Source organism: Drosophila sulfurigaster, chromosome 3 (genome assembly GCF_023558435.1).
Source record: "Drosophila sulfurigaster albostrigata strain 15112-1811.04 chromosome 3, ASM2355843v2, whole genome shotgun sequence".
In the NCBI taxonomy this organism is placed as follows: domain Eukaryota; kingdom Metazoa; phylum Arthropoda; class Insecta; order Diptera; family Drosophilidae; genus Drosophila; species Drosophila sulfurigaster.
The window spans coordinates 7,157,123-7,179,273 of record NC_084883.1 but is presented as its reverse complement, the minus strand read 5'-3'; the positions used below and the strand labels follow the sequence as shown (position 1 = coordinate 7,179,273).

The 22,151-nt window shown below is 38.3% G+C and overlaps 1 protein-coding gene and 1 long non-coding RNA gene across 2 annotated transcripts; both read right to left on the bottom strand.

Moving 5' to 3' along the window:
• Positions 1–16,891: 16,891 nt before the first annotated feature.
• On the bottom strand, positions 16,892–21,233 carry LOC133845083 (uncharacterized). The gene is made up of 3 exons (XR_009894690.1): positions 20,379–21,233; positions 18,316–18,419; positions 16,892–18,257 (listed from the first exon to the last, which is right to left on the bottom strand). It is a non-coding gene; the product is annotated as an uncharacterized LOC133845083 (long non-coding RNA).
• A 128-nt stretch (positions 21,234–21,361) lies between these two features.
• On the bottom strand, positions 21,362–21,930 carry LOC133845082 (cuticle protein 16.5-like). The gene is made up of 2 exons (XM_062279425.1): positions 21,792–21,930; positions 21,362–21,730 (listed from the first exon to the last, which is right to left on the bottom strand). Exons 1-2 carry the CDS (start codon positions 21,795–21,797, stop codon positions 21,362–21,364), a joined length of 375 nt encoding a protein of 124 aa, XP_062135409.1. The 5' UTR covers positions 21,798–21,930.
• Between the last annotated feature and the right edge of the window lie 221 nt (positions 21,931–22,151).

Here is a 22,151-nt window from a genome sequence, read left to right as displayed (position 1 = left end):
ACAGGCCAGGCGAAAGACTCTGCACAAAGTGCGATTTCGATTAACGATCTTCGAGCTCAGCAGCACACATGGCCCCAGCTGTTGCCCTCAGGCTGGAAGAACTAAAGCCTCAGCCAACGAAGTTGTGTTCGCTTTGCCACATTATTTACAGATCTCGCACCTTGACTACCAAATGGTTTTGTTGCAGCCACAAGTTGATCGATCTGCTGCGCTTGCACTTGCACCGCACTAATCCATCTTTTGTGGCAACAAAAATGTTGTGATAAAGCTTGGCGATCGTTGCTCCAACTGGCGAATCTTCCGATCGCTGAACCATACTTAGATTACGCTTAAGTAGACAGCAGGCTGCTTAACCCGCAGCTAAAGCGGTTGACTTTGACCAGCGATCGCAGCGATCGTAGCAATGATCTTTGGCGATCAGAGATCGTTTCTAGGCACCAACCAGCATCCAGCAGCCGTTCTGCGGATCATCTCGTTTCGACTGGGCGTCATTTTTTTAGTAAATTACTTTAATAGTATAAACATAATCATTTGTATTGTGGCTGCTACTCAGAAAGCTGCCTCAGCTCGCCAGCATATGGCACTTTTGTGGAGAGTCAAAGATGCACCTACAGCTCGCGTTCTTTGGAGGGAACAGCTCGTGCCATGGCCTGGTAGTAATTTCTATCTAGTTATGACGCTGCGTTACCCCAAATGGAATCACAGTTATCTGTCTAACAGTGAAAAATTGAAAATTGTACATGTGGCCGGCCACTTGGCCACTTTTTTGTTCCAAGCTACTTTCAGATCAGTTAAGATCTTTTTAGGTGAACCTCGGATTTGATAGCTGTGTACGCAACGCATAAAATGCCAAACGTAATTGTGAAGAGTCTTTAGAAAGGCAGACATGAAGAGAATAGAAGAGAGAATTCTTCAGAAGCTGAAACTGTAGTGAAGGGAATAAGTTTAGCTACCAAATGCAACCAAATTGAAAAGACATCTGAATCAACTGCTTATAATAGTCGTATCGATCGATGAAGTAATTTGCTTCCACTCGCTACGAGTTCAGAAGGTGAACTAAGCCGAACCCGTGGCGGGATCTAAATATGAGTACAAATGCGTTAACTGTGAACGCAGCTGTCGGTATTTTACGCACCCTCCTCACCCTGACCTGTGCCCCCTAGTTGGCATTAGGGGCATCTCATTTAAATATTTAATCAAACTAATTTGCATATGAGTACGGGAGTATATCGTTTACCTGCGCAACTCTGATCGATAGACAAAGACATGCGATCTGTGATCCCTGCAAAGGGTTGAATGCGATTTGGATGCTGAGCATATGAAGGGTTGATAGTCCGTGTGTATTGTATTTCCCTTCGAGGTGTACAGATAAGAGAACGCTCTATGCTGAATTTTGTTTATTTAGCAAATAAAAAATGCACGCAAATTTGAATAAAACAGCAAGTAAAATGTTGCCAAAAAGACTGAAAAAGAGACCCTGGATGGGAAAAAGGAAAAGCGCGAGAACCACGAACATTTTTGCATAATTTATTGAAATTTCGTGGCACAGACAAAGCAGCCAAGTGGGAACTGCAAGCAGGCACGGACCAAGGCAAAAAGGACCCAACGAAAACTGCATGAAATGTGTTTCTATTTTGCGGCTCCTTGTGGCTCCGCTTCGGTCGCTAGCTGACTTGGCATTATCCTTTGGCTTGTGTGCATTTATTTTTCATTTGCATGAATTTTTCATTGTTTTCACAGACGCCAAAGCGAACAGAGCGAACTGCACTTTACGCTCCGCAGGATCAGCACAAACACGCGATATTTGTCAGTGGGAAATCAGCTTGAAAATTTAACTTTCGCCTCCCCAACCCGCCAAATAAAACCCACGCGATAGACAACCACAGTGGCACCTCTCACATACTATATAGACATCCATAAAATCGTTTGCATTTGGCTAAACACAGAATCCTAACAAATATTTTACTTCTATAATGCAGAATACTCTTTATACGCCTCTTGTCTTTTACTCGCGACTGCTTCTCGACTAGCGAATATTGCTACGGATAAAATGTAAACAATTTCTATGCAATTTGTTGTCACTTGTTGACAAAGCAGAGGCGGTATCAGGTGAAAAAACATAAAAACTAGAGGCTGAGATGTTGGCTGAGCATACAAGCTTTTTTTTTGCTTTTTTATAAGCGGGCTTCTATAAATTGAGGATTACTTTAGTATTTCTGAAAAATCAACAAAGGAGACTTTATACAAAATTGATAGTTACTTTGCACTATCCCTTTTGCTTTTAATAGATTGTCCGTAACAAATGACCTAAGCTGAGGCTGTAGATAGTCACTTTTAATTCTTATACAATCGGAAAGAATAAATAGTGAAGTGAACTATTTAAACTTAAATTGGATACACATTTTTCAAGTTACTAGTGTGTATAAAATATAAATTTAAGTCTGGCTTTTAAACTTTAAATTAGCTGAATCAAAATTTACATTACATTTTTGAAGTCTAACATTTTTACTCCTCCTTACATGTAAGTATGTATAAGAAAAGACCAAAAGACTGGCAGATATTGATATTGTTTAATTTCTATAAGCTATAACTTTTTTAAATTTTACTTTTTCTTACGGTTAGATACATAACCGGCAGAAGAAGGTAACATATATTGTCTGTCTATGTTTTAAACATAATAGTATATAGACTAAATGTAACTAAATTAAAAATTTTTATTTTCGATTTTGAATTCAGTAATATTTGAAATTTTAAACAAAAACGTTCAGTAATTATTAGATTACAATTACAAATATTTAATTTTTTACCCAAGTGTAATTTTGTGTACATAAAATAATTCATTAATTTAATATCTTTTGTAGCTTAGAATTTAGTTATATAAAAAGGATTGCACGGCATAAAATGCAGCCGGGGCAACTTAGATCATCAATTTATAAGTTAATATTCTTTTAAAAGTATTCTACGTATTTAAGCTTCGAGCAAGTTTAATTAGTTTTGTTGATAAAAGTTCTTTAAGTGCCGATTTTCATAACTTTGGTGTCTCGTTTAATATTTCAGCCATTTTGGATGCATTTTCCGAGGGTTAGCATCAACTGCAGAACCAAATCGAAAGCCAAATCCTTTTTCTCCACAGTGAACATATCTCAAATGGAATAAAAACAACAACTAAAGGGGCAACGCATGTGCGTCGACACACACGCGTTGCCGTTGCCGTTGCCAACCCCGACTCCAAATCCAATCCCCCGAACGACATCTTAGAGAGGGTGGTGGTGGGTTGGGTTGGTAGAGGGCACCGAGTGGCGGGTGACGGGTGGAGGGCAACGGCGTCGGTGGTGGCTAAATGCAATTTATCATAAAAGGCAGAGATAGAAGCTTGAAATTGAAACAGGAGGTGGGAGGTGGGAAGCGCCAGGAAGCGTCGAGTGGGTGGGGCGAGTCAAAGTTCGCTATAAGTACAACACACACACCACAGGGTAAACATGCCACACACATACACACACACACACGCACACTCTCAACACATAGCTCATCTAATAAGACGCATTTAGCGTCTGGCCAACTCGAGTGTGGAGTGTAGGGCATAGAGGGTGAGGCCATCGTTGAAGCAAATAGGAAAAAGTTATGGAGCTGTAATAAATTGGATTAGTTCGAGTTAGAGTCCGCCATTTTGCCTCACTGTGGCAACATGCGGCGTGTGTTCTATGATGAAATTTATGTGCACATAAAAAAAAAGCAAAAAAAGAACACAGTCAAAAATCCAACTAAATATTTTTGTGCTGGCAACACGCAGCGTTTCATTTAGAAGGGATTACCAGGGACTTCAATTGGACGGAATTGGGGGTCTCTGAATTGAGGATGGGATCGCACTTAAGAGCCCCACTTCTAGTGTGGAGTACACAGGGTAAGAAACATTCGTTTTGTAGGTTACCTGTCAAAATGCTACGTGCCAAATCAAAATCAGCTTTTCATAAAATTTCAATTGTGCAATCGGCATTTGCATATGAAAGCGTTTCATGTTCAGTGTTTCTATATTTGCCACCTTTCGGCTTTTGTTCGTTAAATGATTTTCCATTTTTCTTCCTTCTTTCCCCGTCGCCTGTCATGTGAAGTGTGCAGCATCCTTTTTTCCTCTATCCTGTATTCTGGCATAGCAATTGGTTTCATATATGCAAATTTTCTTTTTATTTCTATTTATCCCCTCTCCCGCTGTTTTTTGTTGCATTCTGTGTGACGCAGCTGCCGCAGATTTTGGTATAGCTACATCTATTTATTATTGGGATGCTATTTTGGGTTGTTCGCGTTCACGTCGTGCATCATTTTATCATGTGAATCCGATGCAGATGCCAACTGAAACATTCCGTTTTGCCGCCGGCTGATTTGATTTGATCATATTTACAAAAACAACAATGCTTTTTAAGTTGAAGAAATTTGATTTTAAATACTACTTAAAACATTTATAATCATTCATAAAGTAAAATAATGAAATTATTTGGTTTTAAATGTTAAACATTAATATTTTTTTAATATGATATATAAGATAGTTACTTGAATCCATTTTGATTTTTGTATCAATCGCTCATTCGACGGTGTTCGATTTCTTGAAGCTGTAGTTCTTAAGATTTAATTTTTAAATGGTATACTTATAATAGAAAAGTTGAATGCGAACTCACGGCTTTTAAATTTAATGGGACAGCTGGCTTAAGTTACAGTAAGTTATTTATATTTTTTTGTACAATCTTTACCAAATTTTAGAAATTTTGTATATGCTGATATTTAAAACGCTAGCTCTATAGTTGTTGTTTGGTTTTGGTGATTTTAAAACTAACTTACTAACTCGTCAAACTATCATTCAATAGTTATTATATAAAATGACTTCTTTCTTGTCTTGAAATTTAACTTGTGAATATCAGAATTCAGAAAAGAAAAGGAAATAATTTAGAATGGCAGAAACACTGTTTCATTTCTAACTTCTTCATTTTAAATTTTTTCGAATTTTATTGATCTAATTATAAGAGCATTTAAAACTTTTGTTTTTATATATATTAAGTCGAATGTTGACTTTAATTTATATGAAAAAGAGCGTAGATAAATTATTGATTAACTTTAAAAACCATTTATAAAACTTTAGACACAGAAGATCGTTGTCAATCAAATCGAAAATATCCAAGAAGCTGAGATGGGAAAGTACGATACCTCAATAATATTTTTAGCCTATTGAAAGGAAAATAGACAATATCATTAAATGTAGCTTGTTATTTTTAATCATTCCTTAAATACTATAATTGACTATATTCTTAAAGTTAAGCCTTCTGGCTTTCCACAAGCTCAAGAAACCTCTGGTAGATAGCATTTTGAAGAAAAAAAGAAATCAAAGATTAAAAAACTTTTTGTTACAAAGATATGTATTGCATATTTGGAGAATTATTTAAAGGATTTTATAACTAAATATTATTTGAGCTATAGTCACTATTTATATACGTTTGTCTTTAATATTTGAGCAGAAGTCCTTCATTAGCTATCACAAAAAATAATTTGCTATTGTTATTTGTAAGTAGCTCTTTAATACGATGCTGAATTGTACCCAATTTGCTTTCACTTTAATTAGAATTCATTGCAGTGAAATATTTTATTCAAGTAAATGGACATCACTGTGCTCAAAAGTCAGTCCCCAAGTGACAACTTCTGTAGAGAGGCATTCTTTTTCCCCCACCACGTGCCTAATACCTAATGCCTCATTCTCCATTCCTCAAGGTGCGCTCCATGTGGCCGATGGAAGCACTCTTCATTATTCAGGGCTGGAGGCTGTTAATTTATTTAACTACCGCACGCCTAAACCACGTGTATCGCATATATCAAAGCTTCGTTTGCCGTCAAATGGATTTCATTTTGAAATCCAATAACTGCCGAAATGAAAATGAAACATTTTCGCTAAGAAACTGTAGAGACAACCCTTTCAAATCGCCAGGGATACAAGTACAACAGCAACAACAACAACGACAACAGCGACAGCTAACTGCGTCAACTACCCAAACTTGACTGTGTGTATCATAAAATGAAACAGTTTTAAGTATATAATGTAGCGTATTTCATGTATACACATATACATATGTATGTGAGTACATAATGTACGCAAGGCAACACCAACACATGCACATAGCGTATTTCGCACTTTACGCAATTTTCCCCGCCAGCGCGAAAAAGGGTTGAAAAGTGCGTATGGAACAATGAACACCCCAATACATACACACACACACGCACGCACGCACAAAGAGATAGCGCAGCGTTGCCAGACTGTTGTCGATGGCTTTGTGAGGGCATCATCAATGCTGGGCCTAAGCTTCCACAGCTTCCGTTCGAAACCTTTGACAACACCCCCGCTCACATCCTTCCAGTACAATCGCCTTGGCAGCCATTATTATTTTACTCTTGCTCACTTGTTTTGGCCCCAGCACTTGTCGCTTCCCCACTGCCTCCTCCCCAACTGACTGTCCATACCACACCACAGCCAACGGCCGCAACGTTTTCTTTGACGTTTTTTGGTAATTTTCTTACAAATATTTTTGGTAGTAAAGTTTTGCAGATTTAAGCCCTTCACCGTCTATTGAGAGCTTTTGCGGTTTGCATTGCTTTCGCGTCGGCCGACCAAGAAAAGACGAGAAGCGGGCGGAATCGGGGCTCCCATTTCTATCCCATGCCAGAGCAGTCGCCTTTTTAATCTCATTTTATGAAATGAAAATTTTTCAATTTTTCGACAAGAGATAAACTTTTTCTACTTGAATGCGTAATTACTTGCCGGGAATGAAATACTACGAATTTTCGCTGCTTTCCGCTTGACTTTCGGCGGTCGACGCCAACGTCAACGCCAACGCGAGCGCGAACGCGAACTGCGACGTCGTCGTCACCACTTTAACCGTTAACTTTGATTTTCAAGATGGCGTCACTGGCAGTGGCGTCACTGGCGCATAACTGTTATTAGGATTATGAAAATTATTAAAAGTGTACTGAAATAAAAGCAGACTTATGATGTGGTTTACTTCACTGCGGTAAGCCACGTCCCGCATAAAGGATAGAGCCTGTTAATGCCCCCGCCGAGATTTGCGGCTAAATTGGCAGGATCTGTGTCATTTTCAGGATTTATCCAACGAAAACAAAGAAAACTAACGTTAAATTTTAGGCAGTTTAGTTACCCAATCAAAATTAGTATTGTTCTGTATATCTCCGATCGAACAAAGCAACTGTCTAACTTTTTTCTTAATACAAATTAACTTAATCTCAGACGGCAGACATACCTAAAACTTACCGTCTCAACTTTGCTCAAGTCATTATTGACGATACCAGTAAGTTTGCATACATACAATAAAGAACTTCAAGTGAGCACGTAGATAAACAAGTGCCAGCGAATATAAAAATGGTTTGACGTCCAAGATAAGTAAAAATTAATGAGGGATCTCAGCTACAGTGTACAAGGTTCAACTCACTTGTTTGTGGGTAATTAAACTGGGTGCTTCAGTTGCAGAGAAAAACCAATAGAAAATACCAAAAAAATGTCAATGAAAACAATCTAGTTGGATTTGCGCACAACTCGCTGGCCTCCAAGTCGAGACACCCTGTATTCCAATTAGAAAACAATGGCCGCGCACCCAGAAGAAGAAAAAATGGAAGACCATAGAGAAGTGCTCGACAGGAGTCGGAATAAAGCAAAACAAACGTAAAACGGAAACCCAAAAAATGTCTGAAGATGTTAAAAAACTTTCGCTTAACTTTGTTTTTGCTTAATGAGCAAATACACATGTACACACGCACACACGCGCAAGGCACATTAAAAAAATGCGTTAAGGGCGCGTAACCAAGGACCAAAGAGAACAAATATTAATGTCTGGGCCATATACTCATGCGACACACACACACACACACACATGGTAAGAGTGCGTAGCTTAAAACTGTAAAAAAATGTCTTGGCCAGGGTTTTGTGGGGATTGTGGAGGGGGGTCTACTGACTGTTCAAAAATTACTCTTGCCACAGGGGTTGCTGTTGTGTTGTGTTTTTTTGGGTGGAAAATGCCCAGATATTGTCTGGCCCAGCAACAACAACAACAATTGCAACCAAAAAAAAAAATGTTAAAAAATTAGAAACGAGCAGATTTGACGCACGCACATGTCGCAGTTGGCCCTCTCTTCCCCCTGCCCTCTCTCACTCTCTCTCACACACTCACACTTTGCGCTTCGCATAAATTATTTGGACTCATTTAATGTTTCAGATGCTATTGCCCTTACAGCTTCTCTTTTTTACTTCTTCTTGTGTTTTGTGCTTCATTTTCTTTCTCTTTTCATTTTACGATTTTCAATTTTTATATCGGCTTTCTTTGGCCACCCTTCGGGCAGCATTTCTCAGCTATATTTTGGGGGGATTTTTCTGTAAAAACAGCGAAAATTTTCGTTGGTAAAATTTAAATAATGCGTCCCCTGTCGCCACCAGATGTAACGTCTCCCCTCTCCACTCCATCGCACGATTGCGTTATTGCGTTTATCCATTTATCGCTGGTCTGGGAGATGTCCAATGCCTGCCTAACGGCGATAATTTCCACCATTGTAACGATTGCAGTGTGACCAGTTTGAGTTAATTCATATGCTGCTCACAGATAACTTTATTAAAGTCAAAACAAATTATCATGACTCACTCAATTTGTGTTGATGGTCAATTTCAACCGGTTTTGAACTGACCAGCGGTCATTAAACAAACAAATAACAGATACACCTCCCTCCATAGTCATTGGTCACACTTATCTCTAGTAGACAACCCCTGGCTGAGTAGCTCATATAATAACAATTGAAAATGATAATGCGATTTTTATAGCACCTAAAATCGTATGTGTGTCCAGTCTTGTTTGCGCCCCTGTTTGACCAGGGGTAAGTGAGTGGTCAGTTGAGGTCGCCTGCCGCTAAATAGTTTTATTTGATTTGACTTTTCGCTTTGAGCAGTGAATAAATTAGCATTGTGTGGTCACTTTAAGTGGATTGGATGGAGGGTTTTTTTATGACCGCTTGTTAGGCAATTAGTACTGAGCGTAATTAATACTTAAGCGTTATAATAAGATTTACAACATGAACTTTTTAGCACAATTGGCACTAGACTTTTGAAATCAGTACTATATTTTAGAGGTATTTTATTGGGAGTTTTAGGTAAGCAACATTAAAGTTATAAGCCTTGAAGGGTTATTAAATAATAAGGTTTTTTTCTTTTTACTTAAGGTTGTCTATCAATCAATTGCAACACATAACATCAGACACGAAAAACCTAAACCCTTGTCATGCAAATGCATTGGCATTTTGAAATAAAATTCCCACATGTACTTATGCCAATTCATGAAACTGCAACCCCAGTTTATTGACATAACATCACCAACAAGTCATTAATAAAATCCTCATCCATTATCCTTACGCAATTTTGGCATTGCACTTTTCAACAGGGTTGCAATTTTCGCACATTCGCAATCCCTAACATTGCGTATATCCTCGACCCGATTTGGGCAACAAAGCCAGCCAACAAGTGCGCACAATGCAAACACAAAGCGAATCCGATTCGAGGTATAAATTATAAAGTGAATTCGTATTGTTTGCAATTCAACTTATTATTTCCTGGGTGCTGTCGTCATTGAAACACACTAGGCACACTATGAAATGCAAATTTTCATGCATTTTTTGGGTATGACAATTTGTTGCACATTTGCATTACAAAGACGATATAATAAAATGTGAATTTATAGAAAAGCCTATAAAATATAATCTACAGGATTTGACAGTGCAGAACCAAAGAGTTAACCAATGTGAACTATGTTGAAATATTGTATAATGGTTTTATATATTTATTTTATTTATTTATATAATATTATTAATGTATGTATATTTATATTTGTACAGAGTTGATCTTGCAATTCTTTTAGAAAAATAATAACTCGTTTGAATATCCTTCCTAAATCTTCTGACAAATGTCGGTAATTTCATTAGGCAAAAGTGTTTGTGAAGTAGCAAGCACTAGTATATTATTTATTCGCATTAAATATAAGCTCAGCCATATGAGGTTACACATTACAATATTTGTAGCTGTGTTTCCGTTTGCAATCAGAAAGTCATTTGGTAACAAGCCGAATTTGCCTTACGTGTTAGCCAACTACAGCGACAACTACCTTGCATGTCCTGGCAGGTTTTCATTAATTTCGAACAGCCCCAGCAATGCGTAATTTATGCAAATCAAACAGAAATGTTTAGTGGATATATTGGGGAATAAAAACAAGCTGACCAAGGGCACATTTTGGGTAATTAGCAAAGGTTGAGCTGCATGTCCTGCAGGGATACGAGTATGTGGGCTAGCACTTGGACTGGCACGCGTGCTACTTACAACAGTCCATTGTGCAACGAGTTGTGGCACGGATGAGAGTGTGGAGGTTGCAAGGTGGCAAGGCAGCACATGTAATGCCCGGCCTAATGACCGCTACGCACTTCCGGTTTGGCTCAAGGACTCTCATGCGTATTTTCGGCTCTGATAAATATTCAAATTAGTAAAGCGCGCAGAGTCAGCTGCCCAAAGCTCAACACAAAGCGGCAAAAAGTGTGTCGCATATTAAAAAGTCATTTTCCAAGCAAATGATTCAACATTTTCTTAATTTTTTTTACGATGTGAGATTAGAGGGAGCAAGAACGGCAGGGAGGGAAACACATGCTGTTCGACATGAGCTTGACCGGAAGTGGCATACGTGACGGAAATGCGTGATTTTTGTTATGAACTCCATTTTAGTTGTACTTACGAATACATATGAAACTAAACTCATAAGCACAAGAATTGCGAGGCAATAATATACATATTTGTTGGAAAATAACTCGTAGTTAATTCCTCGAATGGTGCAAATAAGAAGAATTGATATGCTAAGTTTCTTGAGAAGGACTGATTGAAACTAATTTTGTTATTATTATTATTATTCGCTGTGCTTGGAAATTTAAACACTTCTTTCTTTAATCGTATCGAATTAATCGTTTATGATAATTTTAAAGTCATTAATTAAGCTTCCTATTTGTTCACATAGAACAAACGATGTTTCTAAAATTGGAAAAAGGAAAAAGCATCTCATTATACTTTTAGTATATTCAGTTTCGAATAAAGTGGTAACGGTTATTTAATACTTAATATATATTAAAATATTATTAAAATGGCATATATGTGAATTTTCAAGTTGAGTAATACGATCATTGTGTGTCGCAAAATAGAAAGCGAAATAATTGCAAAAATTATAACAAAAGACAAGACTTGACGACATTCAAATGAAAAGCACGCATCGAAAACGTAACAAGCAAAATAAAAATCCGTTATCTTCATATGAATATAATATTAGTTTTAGATATTTTTCACGCCCACAAACAAGAATAGAACGCGCTCTTCATGATAGATTTTTGCTACATATACAATAACAACTGCTGTCTTTATGGTTTCTGAAAATTTGGTTGCCATTGGAAAAACATTATAGAAATATAATAGAAATGAAATAAACATTGTTGAAGTTATTTAAGAAATAATTTGATAATATAGTAAATAAAAGACCGAGTTGTTTTGGTTGACAATCCGAATTATCATATCGATACACCAAGTACTGTCTTCTGTACATTTTAGTATTTTTTTGGAAGACTAGTTTAGTTTTAAGTAATAATACTGCACTGATTTTATAGATAATCGGTGTGGCGTGTATCACAATCGAAAGTTAAATGTACTTTGTTTATTTCGAATTTCCCTAATTTTAATTCAGACCATTTTTAAATGCAAAATAATAATATGAAATACTTTTTTTTGCATTGTATTATTATTATGTATGCAGATATAATTTGAAGCAATTTTTGTTTTGTATTAAACTGAACTGAGCTAGCTCGACGTTAAGCCCAACCTTAAGCTTCCATGTTTAAGGATTTGATTGGAATGTATCTGACATCTTCCTTCAAAATTTTCTTTTTTCATTTTGGCATATGCATTTAATTCACTTTTAACATTTGCTGTTGCTCTATCTTGAGAATGCGATGAATATTAATGATTTTTACTATTACGCATCTTGTAAGAGCCGCTGTTGGCTTTTCCTCTTTAGCTCTTCTGTTTGTTTTGCCGTTTGTTTCAGTCGAAAATTTCGTTTTTTCTTTTTGGCTAAACGTCAACTAGAAAATCCTTGAATATTATAAATATTCCCAACACTCGCTGCGCTGTCTTCCATTTGCCGCATTTGATGTTTGATGTGGATGAGGCTGAGAATGTTGACGAGTAGATGAAGGGAGATTGCTATGCAGAGAGGACAGAGAGGATGTTTTAAGGAGTTGTGTCGAGTCCTGCCCACAGGACTCAGTTGCTGCTACCCAAACAGCTCTTTACCCTGGCTGTAAATTTTAATGATTTTTGTGTAGTTGTTGTCTTGTGGCACACACGCCTCGTCCTCCTTCTTCAACTCCAACTCGCGCTTTTGCTTCTGCTCCTGCTCCTGCTGCTTGTTGTCGCTGTGTTGCGCTCTGCTGCTTTTTTATTGGATTTGCCAGTGAAGCGTCAAGCGGGCAGTCAGCCTCGAGGTGCCTCGTGGGCCTCGACTCTCTGTGTGTGTGTCTGCTTGCTTGCTTGCTTGGCTTGTCATCTGGCTAAGCTCTAAAAATTAATGATGCGCAGCCCATTCGTAAGATCCTGACGCTGTCATTGGCTGGCTGCGTATCCTCGCATATGCAAACATTCACATTCGCCGCTGTAAGCCGCGGCTCAGTTCCGATCGGCTCATTGATGAAAATTAATGAGTGTGCGTGCTCTACTCGTAGTATGCAAAAAAAAAAAAACAAATTCCAAACAAGTAAGAAAGTTACAGTCGAGTGTGCTCGACTGTGAGATACCCGCTACCCATTTTTAATAAAGGCAAAATATTGCGGTATCATTTTCAAAATATACCGAAAATACTAAAAAATACTAAAAATATACCAAATGGTATGTTTGGTATATCGATACAGCACACCATTCAAAATATACCATAGACGACACAATGTACCAGATTGTCACCCAAACCAACTCAGACCCCTAGTAAGTAGGCGTTTTTGCCCATACAAAAGTATTTCTTTAATAACTTCCACAATTTTTATCTGATCACAACCAAATTTTCAGGAATCATAACTACTACAGTAATTATTGTATATACCAAAATTCGTAGCTCTAGCTTTAAAATTACACTTGTTATTCGATTTTTTGATTTGCGGGGGCGGAAGTGGGCGTGGCCAAAATTTGAAACAAACTTGATCTGCGTGCAAACATAACAAATGCTGTCGAAAAAAAATTATAGCTCTATCTCTTATAGTCTCTGAGATCTAGGTGTTCATACGGACGGACGGACAGACACACAGACACACAGACACACAGACACACAGACGGACAGACGGACAGACGGACATGGCTATATCGTCTCGGCTGTTGACGCTGATCAAGAATATATATACTTTATAGGGTCGGAGATGCCTCCTTCTACCTGTTACATACATTTCCTGCCGGCACAAAGTTATAATACCCTTCTACCCTATGGGTAGCGGGTATAAAAATATATATGCATACACATATTTTGGAAGATTTTGCGTTTCGATATAGAAAAACTTGTTTGTATTCGTCCTTTGGTTCGGGCTTCCAGAACTGACTCGAGAAACTAATTTGCATAATTACAGCCCGAAATTTTTTCTCGTTTTTGTTGTTATATTCAGAGCGAACGATTGTAAGAGAGTATTACCTTGCGGCATAAGGGTCGCAATGTCCTTTTTGTGTATACACGAATCAGTGTTCCCTCATGAAATTACGCACTCACAGACACAGTCACAGAAACAGACACAGATGCAGATACACACATGAACAGACGCACGCACTTTTTATTTTAAAAGCGAGCACGCAATACGAAAATCGAATGCGAATACTTCAAATACTCGAACAAGCATTTGAGTATGAGTTGGCCATGCCTTCATTTACATATTCACAATTAACAACTAGCAAAGATTCCTTTATGCACAGCTATTATTATTTTCACAATAAACATTTTTTTAGAGAATTGAAAGCGCTTTTGTTATTGCTTTGCTTTTATCATTTAAATATAAGCTAGTACGAACCACAGTATCACAATTAAGGATATGAACTGAAAGTACCAAATAAAACATTTTTAATGAAAATTTTTTTAATTTGTAGGCTAATGTTTTTTAATTAAAAGGCAAATATAACATTATAAATATTACATTTAGATTTATAAGCAAAATTAATAATATAATTTATTATGAACAAATTATTATATGTGCACAATCTGCATCAAAAGGTATCATAAAAAGATGTCTTATAATAAGCTATTATCATTATTACTGGAAAGTATAAAATTATAATAAGGCTTACATCAATTAAATTCTATACTTCGACAGGTATTTAGTAAAGGTATCATAAAATCATTTATTATTTCATAGCGCGAGTTCGGTGCAACTTAATTTGTTGCAACCCCGACTGAAATATTTTTTCTTGTTTATAACCAATTTAAAAATTCGTCTGAGCACTGCTAACGACAAAGTTGGTGATGGCGTTCTCAGACTTGGGGATATTTCTCGAGTTCATTCCACTCATTAGCAAAACCCACCTCTCTCCCACTTTATCTCTCCCTCGCTCTCTTTATTCACTCACTTTGCGTTCGTGTCTATGCGAGAGAGAGAGAATGATTTCATTTGGAGTTCGTAATTTTTACTTGGGTCTCTTGTGCGAGAATTTTCCTTTAATTTTATCGATTTACAAGGATGCCCAGCACTCTCCTTTACCGTTAGCCAGTTAATGAGCTGCAGTTGAGCTTCGCTTGACATTATTTGCCCAACGGGATCCCTCCCAGAATCATTCAACTTTGCCAGCTACTGATTATAATCAGCATTATAATGTGTACTCTCCTTACACTTGAATAGTTCACGCCATGGATCACTGGAGCTGCAGATGCCGATGCCGATGCTAGAGATGCTGGAGCAGGAGCTGAAACCATCAGTTGACTGCGTAGTTGAACGTGCAACGCAATGCCTGAGTTGAGTTTGGATTTTGAGGCACTTTCTTATAGGCTCTAATACCCATAATCAGGTTAACGTTAACGTTCAGTTTACCCACTGATTTGCTGGCACTTCTTCTTCTTCTTTTGCTCTTCTTGGAGGAGCAGCAGCTGCTATTCGAACTCTGGTGAATGTGTGAACATTCTGGGCAGCTTCCTAGTTAGCGAAGCCAATTACAATTTGCCCCCAAGTTGTTCAAGTTGCTCGAGTTGTTTTTTGTAAGTTGTGCAAGTGGCAGATGCAAGTGGAAACAGATTTTAATCAAAAGTCAGACCGTTGTAACCCGAATCCAAAAGACCTTTCTCCCGCACGTTAGCTGTTTATATAATTATGATATTTGATTTAATGACGACTTGCTTCCGAAACAATCCAATCAAAAAATTTGATTGAAGTGGGCGTCCCATCGGCCCATTGATCCAACAGCTAGGCGTGAAACTATTCCAAAGGTCAAACACCCAAAAGAAGTCCTACTCCCAGTTCCAATCCCAGTCCCAGACGAACTCCTTTGAATCGTTTCATCTGATTTAGTATAATGGCGAACTAGTGCAGGCCAAGGCAATTTCCTAGCAAATTTATAACCACATAGGATCCATACTCGATCCCATACATGCAGTCGATGTGCTCCACTGGAGATCCTATGTCGATATTAAATTCTTAATTTGCAATCATTAGCAAACCCGTGAGCCATGGAACATGCCAAGGCGGCAAATTTAATACCCATATATTGTTCAATGCGTTCCTCTCTCTTTCTACACACGACTGCCAATCGATGGTCTGTTTCTGAAGACTTGTTCTCGGGGTAGCTGCTTTTGATTTTTAAATTGAAAATAATAATTTTGCGCACTCAATTTTCAGCGATTTGTCAAAACATTGTTTATTGTCCGACGCCAGAGCCGCCAAGTCGCCAAGTTGCCAAGCTGCCAAGTCGCCAGCTTGCAGTCTCTCAAGTCTCTGAGTTGCCTAACCTCATCCTCATGCTTATGCTCATCCTCAGACCATCTCTAGATCATCCAAGTCGTACTCGGCGGCGCACTTTAAGTTAATTGAAATATTTCAACGATTTTCGCCTCTACAAATGCTGCCTGTGGCTTCTACCTGCTTCGTTCACTGTCTGCCACGTTGAACTCGGGACTCTTCATTTGCTTGAGCTTTGCATGCGGCTTAGATCAAAGCACCTCTCTTTTTATATTTTTTATATTTTGCATATTCCTTTTAATAGAATTCAATGCTCTTTTCTATCGCATGCGATTTATTTTCTACGTATTTAAGTTCACGAATCTGGGATCAGACTCGATTCATTGCCCAACCTCGCCGCTTCTTCTTGATCTCTTTCTCCCTCGCACTCTCTGCCTAGAAACTGAGATCAATATTGATTTTATATTGCCATTTGACCGCTAGGCGCCATATTGCCTACAAATTGAGTGATTGGGTTTCTTTTTAAGATCCCGCACAATCGTCTGAATATTGATATGGGAAATTGTGAGCTTTGCTAAATCTAAACAATTTATTTTACCAAATTACTAAACAGCGTCAGTTATTTACGGACTTATTTATTTATAAACTTACAATCTTAATATATCAATAGAAATCATTTAAAAATGTTAAAGTTAGTTGTGATTTGGTAATAAGTGCAAATATAACACTAGAGTTATAATTTAAATGACAAGCAATATAAAATACATAGTTATTTGAAAGACTTCAAAATTAATCAAGTAAGAGATACTAAAGTGTAAGATACTGCATTAAAAATATATAATTATTTGTAGCTTTAGTAATTTCTTTGTATTATCAATATAAATAGACTTACAATTAATTTTATATCCTATGCTTTCAGATGATGATTTTTCATCTTTGGATAAACTTAAGTAGTTTTTTTTTGGAGCTTTCACTTAAAATATTATATAATATTTTTCTTGACATGCTCTCACTTTCGCAGAAAAACGCAAAGAAATGATTAACTGCCGCGCTTCTTCGAATAAATTCTCAGAATTGTCCTACCACTTGGCCATAGGCCTTCTGAGCACATTTCTATGTAATCCTGTGAGCTTTGTTGGCTTGTGAAACAAATTTTGGTTGTTTTGTTTCTGACAACCGCCCAGCGACAGTCTATGCCAACTGTCGCACAGTGGGCACTCCAAGCAAATTCCCACTCTGCGAACTGAGTGTATGACTGTCACATGCGTTTGGCGTCCGGCTCCAAAGTTTATACGCTCTAACGGCAAATGGCCAAGGGAGCAACTGAGGGGTGGCGGATGAGGCCGCTAACGCCCACAAAAAAAGTTGCTGGGTCCCTTGAAGGCAAGCGCGTAAATCTTTTGCATAATTCAGTGGCTGCTGAATCTGCTTTTGCTTTTGCTGTTACTGCTTTTGCTTCGGCTTCTACTTCTGCTTCCCTGCTCTACCCAGGACACTGTACTCTACTCTGTACTGTACACACTTTAAGGCGGTTTCAAGTGGCGCACTTACGACTCACAGCCATAGCAGCTGCTTGTCACACCAATAGTCTGTCCAAGTTCTTCGTCAGCCCAGCCTCCTTCGTGTCCATTCAGTCGAACAAGTTGAGACCCCCTGTCTGTGCTCATTCCAGTGTGGAATCCAGTACTCCCCACTCCAGCTCCCCTCTGAGCGCACATGCAAATCCCGAGCTGTCCGTCATTGGCACCCACCCTTGTCCTCTTCATCCTCAAGCTCATCGGCGTCTCGTTTTATAGTTAAACATGCCACCCATTTAATAATCATCCCTCTACGCATTGTCTCCCCCCGTCACATGTAAATGATTTTTTTTCGTTGCTTCTCAACTTCTTCTTCTTATTCTCCATATACTTTTTTGTGGACTTTGCTACTTTCTCAGCTTCCGCTCGAACATATCCGGGAGGTTTCTTATCCATTCTTTTCCTGTCGTTGTTGTTGCTGTTGTTGTTGTAGTGCGTGTGCTTGTACGTGTGCAGTCTGTTGTTTAGTTGAGTCTCTTCCCGCGATGTTCCCTGGTCTCATGGGGCGTCATTTGTATTAACGAAGGTGAAGGATTTTTCAATTCCCATTTTTATTCTCCCGCTACCTCAACTCACTCCTCTATTGTATTTCATTGTTTACTTTTTTTGTGTGTTTTTTTTTTTGGCACCGTGGCGTGTTATATATGACGTATTGCTTCGTACCTGAAATTGACATAAATCAGTTTTTAACTTGCGAGGTTCCTAAGTGGTCCCACTGTACCAACTGCTTATTTATCTTCATCTACGGCGTACACATTTCCTTATTTATGATCTTGCCTAATGCATGTAAATATTCTTAACAACTAAGAACGCGGCAGTTGAGTGCTCCTTATTACAATGTTTTGTTAAAATATACCGAATTAATATAAAAAAATATACTAAACTATTACAGATGCTTTATTTGATATAACGAATATATTAAAAGTGTGTCATAGAGTAAACAAGTAAGAAACCTAACATACACTCGAGCGTGCTCGACTCTGAAATACTCGCGAGTCATTGTGAATAAAAGCAAAGAAGAACGGTATTAATGTCAAAATATCTCAAATGAATAGTATATGTATCTCAAACATACCAAATGCTATATTTGGTATTTATATATAGTACTCCATTTAAAAGTTTTCGTTGTTTCCCATTCAAAAGTATTTCCTTGATAACTTCATCATAAAGACTGTAGTTATTGTTGTATATACCAAAAATCACGACTCTTAATTAAAAAATACGCTTGTTAATAGACTTTTATCGATTTGTGGAAGCGGAAGAGGACGTTGCAAAAATTTAAAACAAACTGGATCTGCGTTCAAACTTAAGAAATCCTCTATGGGGTCGGAGATGAGTTTTTCTGGTTGTTACGAACATTTTCTGCAGGTACAAAGTTATAATAACCTCCTACTCTATAGGTAGCGGATGTACAACTACGAATTGTAAACATATACTAAATGTATATTCTTATGAATGTGATCATAAACACAAATTTTAAATAGTTTTGTTTATTTCCAATTAGTATTTATCCGTCACACTTTCAATAAATTCAGATATACAACTGAAATAAAGTTATGTCCAAATGATATGACTTGTTCTCGGTATTAGCAGTCATTTTATGTCGAATTTACTAAACATTCGTCAGCAATAGATCAGTAGATCTTACGTGTAAGTTAAGGAATTTGCCAAAACACTTACAATAAAAGAGATGCTAAAAAAAGGCATAAAAAACACGACATTAAATAGACAATAGACAAACATGGTCATAACTACGCAGCTGCAACTCATAGAATCCGAAGCCTGTAATTTCGTCCAAGCACCAAATAATTCCATATCCACAACCTCAACTACAACTACAACTGCAACTATGGACACATCCACATCCCAGAGCTAAGTCCAGACGTTGCGCGTGCGAGTTTGCCGTTCGGCATCGTGATTATATCAGAGTACAGGAATCGATGCTTGGCACGAAATGAGTCTCTGTCTAGGCTTAAATATAATAATATTTGTATGCGTTATAGCCACATACACACATAGTGAAGTAGGAAGATGGAAGTGTGGGTAGGGGAGGGGAGTGGTAGCACTCTTGGCAGCAGTTGCAGAAAGCCTTGTTAGCTCCGTTTGCCAAACTGACCAGTCTTGGCTAAGCAGGCATTGATTTGTGAATAAGTGAGTAAGCCAACACTCTTCACTGACCTCCCCCGCTCCGCTTTACACTGCTGCGCTGGGAGGGCGCCGGAGGTCATTTGGCTTCTTAAATACAATTGAACGGTGTTCGTGCGGCATTTTGGGGCAACACTTTGCAAGTGATTCTTGTGGCTCCACTAGCGGTGAGTAGAGTTCGCTTACCATGCTTCCTGAATGTGCACAATTTGGGCCACAGGGTTGTCGAAGCATAAAAAGAAACGGATAAAAATTTAAGGAACTCTATTAAAAACATTTAAATGTTAAGAAAATATATTTAACTGAATAAAATAAATATTACTGTTTATTTAAAAAAAAAAAGACTTATTAGACAGACTAGTCACATCATGAGCCTCAAAAATAATTTTTTTTTGAGGTTTTATAAGAAATAAAACACTGATGGATATCGAAGAAACTTATTCAAAAATAATAAAAGACAATTTTTGAATAAAATGGCTTAAGAATTTTAAGCAACTATTCTATAAATATGTAAAGTTTATATCACGAAATATTGAAACCATATTTTTAAAGATTATAAAGACACATTATATTATAGGCCTATTTTAATATATTAAAACTACATTTCGCGTTGGCAACTCAGTCGCACAATACTCGTACTTACCACTTTTAGATTGATAAAAAGACAGCGCCGCAAAGAATTCTCAACAAATATCCACTAAATGGTTGAGCAGATGATCGCCCAAAGCTTATGCGCTGTCAATTTCATTGTTTTCCGGTGTCTAAATTGTAATCCTTGACTGTCTGTCCGATTCCCCCTCCCTCTCTCACACTCTCTTGTTTCATCCTTGCAGTGAACAGAGCGGCTTTCACTTTGCCAATATTCTGGACAGGGTGAGAAGCGATCGCTGTCCCTGCTGCTGCCCCCATGCCACATACGAGCTGGGAATGGGAAGTTTGAATTCGCGTTGGGTCCAAGACTGAGAGACTGTTGGATCGCGAGAGTTGGGGTCTGGGGTCTTGTTCTGTCTTGTGTGTTCGCTGGTCGTTTACGATTTGGTCGCGATTGGACGGCGAATTTGTTACACCCACAATTGTTGTGGCAGTCACCTTTTCAGCCTGGTAGTTTCTTTGCCACTTGCGGCACTTTTGCACTTGAAATGAGATCGCCATGGATTGCCCAACGAGTGTCTGCTTCCCTCCGGCTGCCTGCCATGTCTTAGAAATGATTTATTTGAGCACGCGCGTTTGCCAGTTCATAGAGGCCACACTCCCGACTCCCGAGCTGCTGGTTTGTGTCTGGTGAGCTTTGCTTATCGCCAAGCAATTAATCCGTGTGATTGGTCACTTGACGCCCACGTCCAGTTTAGCGAAAATATTCTCAATTGTACGAGCTAAGTATCAAGAATAATCAGGCCAGTATTGAAAAGACTTCTTAGCTAACTTTCAAGTAAGTTAAGAGACGTATAACTAGATGTATTTCTCCTTCTAATTCGTATCTTGAATACCTAATATATATCAAATGAAATAAATAATGAATAAATAATACTCGTGTATTCAACTGTCAATTGAAAGTTTATTGTGCAAGCATTTTAGTTAAAGGAAATCAGTTGGGAAAATTCGTCTAAAGAGAAGGGAGATTCTTACTTCTTCTTGAGGAAGGGGCTGACGATGGCAGGAGCCGCATAGGTGGTGATCGGAGCAGTGTAAGCAGGAGCTGAGTAAGTTGTCACGGGTGCTGCATAGGCGGGAGCACTGTACACAGAGCGAGTGTAAGCGGGATAGGCAGCGGAGTAAGTGGCCACAGGAGCACCAGCAGCATAAGTTGTCACTGGAGCAGCAGCAGCATAGGTGGCCACTGGGGAAGCAGCAGCATAAGTTGTAACTGGAGCAGCAGCAGCATAGGTGGCCACTGGAGCAGTGAAGGCAGGTGCTGCGGCGTAGGTGGTGACAGGAGAAGCCAGGTAACCAGCTTGGGCGACAGCCAGGCACAGAGCAAAGCAGATAAGGAACTGAAAGTCAGAGAAGAGAATCAGGAATCTGAAGCAATTGTTAAGGCTGGATCACACTTACTTGCATGTTGATTGTTTTGAGTTTGTTTTGTTGGTTCGTCAACGACTGATGCTGATGGCCAATTAACGCAACGCTTTTATAGCCAACTTAACAACTGTTCAATTGCGTAGGCGATGCCAGCAAGCAAACAAGTTTTTCGGCTTAAATTCCGAACTAGAACACAAAAGATAGATTTCTATAGAGCACTCGTAAATGCGGATGCTGTCACAGTTCTTGGCATTATCTTCAGTTGGACTCATAATTGTCGGGTAATTGACACCGTAGGCGTATCTAATGGATTAATTTTTAATTTTTTTTTTTTGATTAGACTCCTATTAGATTTATATACAACATGGAATTCAATAAACTCATATATAAGTA